General features: G+C 35.9%; 1 protein-coding gene across 1 annotated transcript; it reads right to left on the bottom strand.

Moving 5' to 3' along the window:
* Positions 1-6135: 6135 nt before the first annotated feature.
* On the bottom strand, positions 6136-7537 carry LOC114282487 (putative carboxylesterase 12). Its single transcript, XM_082914008.1, has one exon. It carries the CDS (start codon positions 7326-7328, stop codon positions 6363-6365), a length of 966 nt encoding a protein of 321 aa, XP_082770134.1. The 5' UTR covers positions 7329-7537; the 3' UTR covers positions 6136-6362.
* Between the last annotated feature and the right edge of the window lie 670 nt (positions 7538-8207).

Genomic DNA, 8207 nt, shown 5'->3' with positions numbered 1-8207 from the left:
AACCGAAGTTAAGCCGAGATGATGCTTAATTGAAATTAAGCCGAGATGATTCCTTGTCTCCACTTGTTGAAATTTGTAGCAATTTACAAGTTGGAGTCAAGCTGATTCCTTGTCTTCACTTGTTGAAATTTGTAGCAATTTACAAGTTGGAGTCAAGCTGATTCCTTAATTCACTTGTTGAAATTTGTAGCAATTTACAAGTTGGAATTAAGCTGATTCCTTATCTTCACTTGTTGAAATTTGTAGCAATTTACAAGTTGGAGTTAAGCTGATTCCTTATCTTCACTTGTTGAAATTTGTAGCAATTTACAAGTTGGAGTTAAGCTGAGATTACTGTTTCTCTTCACTTGTTGAAATTTGTAGCAATTTACAAGTCGAAGTGAAGCCGAGGTTATAGTCTGCACACTTGTAGCAATCTACAGGTTGGTTAAACCAGAGAAGATGCTTAACACTTGTTGAAATTTGTAGCAATTTACAAGATAATGTTAAGCCGACATGTGATCATCTGTTGAAATTTGCAGCAATTTACAGGTTGAGGTAAAAGCTAAGTATATTATTTAAATATTTGTTGAAATTCGTAGCAATTTACAAATAGATTATTGTTTAACACTTGTTATGTTAATCCTTGTTGAAATTTGTAGCAATTTACAAGTAGGCTAGACCGAGATCACCGTTTAAACACTTGTTGAAACTTGAGAAAAAGTTTGCAAAGTTAACATTGAGTAGTATATGTTTCACACTTGTTAGAATTTATGAAAAGTTTGCAGGTCAGTATCTTGCCGAAGTAAAAGTTTTGTAGCTATTATACCCGAGGTATGTAACCCCGAGAAGATTGCACAAAGGAGGCAAAGTATGAAAGGCATGCACAATATTCTAAGTATAGAATCATGCAAGAGCAGTTAGAAGAAGATCAAAACATAATTCGTCGTGATTGACACGCCTTCACCTTATAACATCATCTTGGGAAGGCGATGGTGGCATGCAATGGGGGCAGTTCCCTCAACGTTGCATCAACTATTGCGGTTCTCCACAGAACATGGGATTAAAAGAGTCAGAGGAGATCAACTGCAGGCGGAGAATTGCTCCATGGCAGTAATGAAAACTACCTGCAACATTCGGGAACCAGGGAAGGCAGAGATTGAAGAAGAGGACATGGAGGTCCTAGATGATGTCGGCAAGGAGCCAGCCAAAAAGAGCGAAGAGACACTGAAGAAAATCCTCGTCTAGGAGGGCGACGAAGAGCGCTTCATTCAGAGAAGGAAAGTTGAATTAGACATTGAAGAACAAGGAGGCACATCGGCCATATGCAGAGCTTACATTATCTAAAGAACAAAAAGGTACAAGAGTACAAGCGACAAAAAAAAAGGAAAAACTTCAAAAACTGAGATGATGCTTAACCGAAGTTAAGCCGAGATGATGTTTAACCGAAGTTAAACTGAGGTGATGTTTAACTGAAGTTAAACTGAGATGATACTTAACCGAAGTTAAACCGAAATGATGTTTAAGGGACAAGAGTGCACAAAGTTAAATGTCGGCAAAAGATTCTCCAGAGTCAAACGTCGTTTTGATTAGAACCACTAAATGCACGCCAGAAGTGGTGACCAGAATTGTGAAAAGGAATAAATGCTTCAAGAAATAGCGATGATAGTTTGCAAAGGCCAAGAGAAAGAGGGTCTAAAGGGGGTGAATTAAATACCAGAAGTTTTAGTACATCGGCGAAAGAAGAACACATCAGGTCTGTGACTACGGCACGAAGCCAACTTCCCTAATGTGATCCTAAGTACAACTTACGTTCACATTAGGGGGCAGGGAGAAGGTGTAGGGGGAAGGAATGATAATTAAGGAGCAAGGAATGTTAACACTTGTTGAAATTTTTGAGCAAATTACAAGATGAGTTAACCGAAGATTATGAAGTCTACCACTTGTTGAAATTTGTAGCAATTTACAAGTTTGTTATAGCCGAGATAACACAGAAAGACGTTTCCGAGATATGATCAATCGAGATGACCAACTAGCTTGTTAAGAGCTGAGAAGGTTGGCAAAAATGAAGACCTTAAAGAACTAGGGACTGAAAGTAAGAACGTCGGACTAATCTGTTTCGACGGACGACAATGGTTCAGCCTCGGCAGTCAGTTGGAGGAGCTTCTCTACCGCTATCTTGGCATCAATTTCAAGAAGGAAGCAAACTACTCGGCATCAGCGGTAGGTTGTGTCTCACCCCCAGAAGACAGTTGGAAAGAACTTCTCAGCAGCCTTCTTAGCCACGAGCTCAGCATCAACCTCCTGAAGAGTTTGATCAAAGCTCTTCTTGGCGATTGGCACCTCGGAGTTTAAAGGCAAAGATTGAAAGCAAGAATCTGGAAAAAGACACAGAAAACAGAAACAAGAATATAATTCGTAATCAAGAATGGTGATGAAACTATCAAGAAATCAAGACAAAAAGATTGCACAAGTGTGTCAAGCCAAGAACAGTGGTAGAAATCAACGGATGTGTGAATAGTGTGTATTCAAGAAAATGATTTGGAAATAACGGGTAAAACAAGCAATGGTGATTAACAATAAAGCAGAGCTTCTTGGAAAGCAACAAGAAATAAAACCAGGAGGAACAGTGGCTTACCAGAAAGAAGGAAACCGAAATAAGAATTGCCGAAGTCTGACGACAATGACAGAATGACGTAAAGCTTCACCGGAGGAGAGAAACGAAGACAGTTGAAGAAGCTTGAAAGCTTGGAACAAATGACGGATTTAAGCAAAAGAGCTAGAAAGAGAAGAAGCCAGAGGATTAAATGAGAAAAGAAAAAAATAGTCAAGAAGACGACAAAGTTCAAGAATAAAGCCAAGTGCACAGGCACTAAGTAAGTATGTGAAGAACAAGAAAGTAATGAACCAGACATGATGCTAGCAACAGAAAGCGGATATGACAAAGAACAGTTTCAGGCATTTTAGCAATAAGAAATCAAAAAATTGAAGACAGACGAGAACAGAAGGCCACAAATGGCAAATAAACAGATTCAAAGTAAATCAGAAGAGTTATGAAAGATTGAGCTTAATAAAAAAGTAAGAGTTTATGAACCTACAAAGTGAAGTGAACGCCGATATGAAAATCGCCGGAGTCAAATAGGTGACTGGAAATCGGGAACTCACCAGAGAGTGTGAGTGGAGCAGTTGCAAAGCTCTTGGAGTTTACGAATTAAAGGAACCAGAATCTCGGCTAGGAGGTGCGATTTCAAGCAGTTTGGAAAGCATGAAACTTGATTCTTGACACCAGTGGACAGCGAAGTCCAGGGAACTTTGAGGTCGGCAAGTTTGATCTCAGACAGAGGGGCACAGATGAACGAACAGTGTAGGTTCCATCACCTCAGAATGCCGAGGCAATAGAACCTAGGGGGCAGTTGTGGGGATATATTTTCTGAGTACCAACACGTGGCAAGGTGACGCCGATGTGTCAGCCGAGGTGCCACGTGTCCTGGTCGTGACGCCGAGGTGATCTCGGCTAGGCCGAGGTTGCCTCCGAAGATATCGGAATCCGAGATAAGCGGATAAGGGACAAGAGTCCTAGAATGAAGAGGGAACTCAACTTGGATATGGACAAGAGTCCTAGATTGGAAGAAGACTTCAGTTTGGGTAAAGATAAGACTCTTAGAGAGTTTATCCTAATCCCACTGGGAGTCCCAGATTAGCAGTAATCCTAAGTCCATTAGGGCCAGGCTCCTATTGGGACTAGGATTGTATTGGCTATAAAAGAGAGGCACCCCCATGGGTCTAAGGTATGCTTTTGATACTCAAGCTGGTGAGTTTAGTACTTAATTATCTTTGAGAGATATACTGACTTGATCGTCGGAGTGCCCCCGGGTGGTCGAAACCACCGCGGGATTCTTATATTTCTGTTGCAAGTCAGTCAGGTGCCATCTATTCTGCCAGTGCTCTCCAGCTGGTTACTAAGCGGGCAGTGTAGTCGGAAAATCACTCACACACTATAAATGTTTGTTTGATGATTTTTTTCGTACGTTAGCCTTTAGTTTCTCCTCCTTTGGCCTTTGTACATTATTAAATTTTATTGTAACTCACATAACACTTATTTTTGTGGTGACAAACAACGCATCAACCGGAGACAATCTTAGCTCGTGCGACTGCGGCAAAACCGTGCCAAACTTTTGTCATGAAATATGACAAGTTATTTGACAATTGGGTTATTTTATTTCATTTGATTATAAAATTCTAGAACAACGGCCCATCCATGAAAATGATATGAAATAAAATATCCATTAAAATTTGAAGGCAACTTTAGAATAATGTAAATTTAGTTGTTGAATTCGTCAAACTAAAGAGATTGTTATAGTCCTTATTTTTTATTTATTAAGTAAAACCATAAAAATTATAAAAAATAAAAAAAATTCTTTATTTTGGCAAACTGACTCGTGGATGGAAGTCCATCACCTGCCTTGGGGAAATGTGAGTTTACACAAATTGACATTTCAAGTCAAATTTGTACATACTGACATTTCAAGCCTCTCTTTTTCTATGTAACCAGTTTTAATTGGTTGAGAAACAAATTAACGGGATGATTTATGCTATGTTTTGGCCTCGTTTAACATGTAATATTTTCATTTTAGAAGTCAAAAAATTATTTAAAAAATTAAAAAACTTATATTAGAAAGTCAAAAAAAAAAATTTCTATATTTTTTTTTATATTTTTTGGTAAAAAATCAAAAACTCATTCCAACCATACTAATTTTTTTTATCTATATATTTTAGTCAAAAAATTACTAAAATAGTCAATTCTAACCATACTAGTTTTTTTTACCTATATATTTTAGCCAAAAGTCAAAAAAGTTACTAAAATAGTTTGTTTCCAAACGAGGCCTTAGTATGGGCTTTTTTAGTTATTTTAGTCACAGAAAGATAAAATAAGATAAAATGTCATATCTAAATTATAATAATTTCATTTTTTCTCTCACAACAGTCAAAAAAACTAAAAAGCTCATCTCAAACGAGACTTTTTAGCCCCAGGCTAAAATAATTAAAAAGTTAACCCACATTCCAAACAAAGGCTTAAAATCACAAAAAACGGAATAACAAATCCTTTTTTTTTTCATCAATACCATTATATCTATCGGATTTGTTTAGTTCGAATTTGTCCGAAGGCTAAAACAATCAAAAAGTTAAAAATCAAAAAGTCAACCCACATCCCAAACGAAGGCTTAAAATCACAAAAAAACAGAATAACAAATCCTTATTTTTTTTCATCAATACCATTATATCTACCGGATTTGTTTAATCCGAATTCGTTCGAATGAGTTTTTTTTTTTTCTAAAGGAGACTCTTGCACAAGAATTCCTTCTCAGGAAAAGAAGAGACTCGTTCAGACGAATTCGGACTAAACAAATTTGGTAGACCAACTATTTATCTTTTCATATTCACACATGATCTCCAAAACAATTATGTCATAATAATCACTTATGAGAGCGGAAATTTGCGATGTGACACAATAATACGATTTGAATTGTATATGAAATTAATGGATTAGAATTGACTATTTCCTGACATGAATATGTATATAAAACGATTCGATAACACGAATATTAAATAAGTCGAGTTAGTATTAAATATGTATAACACGAAATTGACACGAATAACTCGTATAATGAAAAATTAGTTACACATTTTAATATTATTTGCATTAAAGAATATCATGATATTTTTTAATCTCTTATGTAATTACATCTAATTTATTAAAAAGTATATAAAATACAATTTTAAGTTGAATATAGATTTTGTTTTTGCTTTTAATTGAACTTTTAATGTATTGTTGTCTATTAATCTAGTAAAAAATATAATAACAAAATATAATTTTAAAAATTAAGAAAATCAAATTAACTTGAAATCTAATATTGTTATAAAAGATTAGTTTCATTAAATTTAACTTGTGAAGAAATTTTCAATTTTTTTTCAAAAATTTATATTTTTAGTTAATAGTGAAATTTGCTGATATGACATGAATCGGATACAGACCAAAAATGATATGACACAATAATACAAAATAATAAATAAGTCGAGTTAGTATTGAAATAATTCTGACATAAATCCGAAATAACACGACATGAACACGATCGAACTCCCACCCATACTAGCATATAATGCAGTAAAAGAATTGCAAATTGATTTATTCATTATTGGAAAATACTAGAAATCACAAATATTTTACTAACATTTTACTTAAATGTCTTACATAAATGTAAGACTCACAAACATGTAAGATTGATAAAAATATTCGTAAAACATTTGGATGCCTAACACTACATTATTTAATCAAATTTTGCAAGAAACATTAAAAAAAACAGAACAATACACAACCCAAAGAACTAGGCTTTGTCCTCGTTCAAGAAACAAGCCACTCGTTTGAGCATAGCCACAGCATTTTCACAAGTCGGTTTAATCAAGTGGAACACATGGTCCTCCCCTGCAACCTCCATAATCTCCACCACCCCTCCCCATCCACTCCTCCCCAACTCCTCCTTGTAATACCAACCCTTATCCTTCAAAAAATCTTTCTCAGCTACACATACCAACACCTTGTCACAAACCACGCTCGAAAACTTCGGATCCACAACCGGGTTGATTAACGGGTCATCAGACCCCCTAGACGATGGATACACAAAGAGCAAGAATTTATCAGCAGCCGCTTTCCCAATGTTGTTACCATCATCACCTTCAGATCCAGTTGGGCTCTTCCCTCCGAAATATGGATGGATTAAAACCATCCCAACAATCTTCACACCATCCAGCCCATCTGACCCGAACCGAATTGCCATGTTGTGTGCTATGTTACCACCTGCGCTATCTCCTGCAAAGAAAACCCGACCAAAATCAACGTACTCCTTTAGCCATACCTCACCACCATTAGCGGTCGAGTGAGAAGCAACCCACTTGACAGCGGCCCAAGAATCATCGTAAGCGGTTGGGAGAGGGTGCTCGGGGGCTCTTCTGTAATCAACAGAGACCACAACGATGTTGGCTTCGGCGACAAGTGAATTGATATAGTTATGGTATGTAGGAGAGAAGGCGGTTTCGATGCAGAAGCCACCGCCATGAAAGTAGACAAGAAGAGGGAGTTTATGATGTGGGAAGGGGGTTTTGGGGATGTAGAGCCTTGCAGATAAGCCAGTCTCCGGATCAATTACGACATCTTTGGACTGAACACCGGTGTCGCGATTGATTGAAGGAGGGACAACATCGTTGCCAATTAATCTTTCTACTCTGCCATCTCTGTAAACACGAATGAATGGTGGAAAATCATGGGTTATTTCTTCAGCTGTGCTTGAAGCCATGGTGATGAGAAGAAACTAAACACAAGGAAAGAAAAAGTGGTGGCCTTTGTACACTTACTGAAGGGGGATTTGTATCATCTCCATATAATAGTTGTAATATTTTTTTTTGGAACAGTAATAGTTGTAATAATTCGAGATCTCATTACATCATTCGTTAATTCAAAAATATTTATGTAAATTTACTGTTATATTAAATTAAGAAAAAATTTATACAATTGTTAAAGTAAAAGTCATTAAATGATCCAATAATAGAGAGGATTGGTAAAAAAAAATAAATAGAATAGGCTCCGTTTAGTTTAGTTTAGTTTAAATTTGAAATGAATTTTGAATTGTATTTTGAAAGATAAGTTATTAAAAATTTGGTTGATTATGAGTTTTGAAAATAATTCTGAGATGATTTGTAATTTTTTTTTTTTTAGTTGAATAGATAACTATGAGAGAAAATTGATTGATTGGAATATAGAATGTGAAAGAATGAGAGATGAGACGGGAGAGAGAAAATTATTAATTGATTTATTAATAAATAAAAAAAAGGAAAGGAATGAAAAAATTGAGTTTTAAATTATATTTTAAAAATTTATAAGCCGAGCAAATTTTTTTATTTTTTTGATCCAAATCATGCTTTAAAAACTAAACCAGTTTTGCCAAAATTGCACAAGATGTAATCGCTTACGGTTGATGAGCTGTTCCATTAATAAGCCACCTACCCCGTGGGTTCCATAACAAATTTAGTAATTGACGGAGAGAAAAAAGAGAACACTTAACGTTTACTTTTTTCAAAGCTATCGTCGTCTTCCTCTCTCTGATCAGTTATCATTTCTCTCTCCTAACTTTATTCTTCCCTTTTTTTTTTTTTTGGGCAAATTACATATACCCCTC

Source organism: Camellia sinensis, chromosome 2 (genome assembly GCF_055761805.1).
Source record: "Camellia sinensis isolate YWXY chromosome 2, ASM5576180v1, whole genome shotgun sequence".
Taxonomy (NCBI): domain Eukaryota; kingdom Viridiplantae; phylum Streptophyta; class Magnoliopsida; order Ericales; family Theaceae; genus Camellia; species Camellia sinensis.
The sequence above is the reverse complement of the archived record's forward strand: the minus strand, read 5'-3'. Positions and strand labels throughout refer to the sequence as shown.

Excerpts from the sequence above, each read along its gene's own strand:
- LOC114282487 (XM_082914008.1), bottom strand. The coding sequence starts at position 7,328 with ATGGCTTCAAGCACAGCTGAAGAAATAACCCATGATTTTCCACCATTC.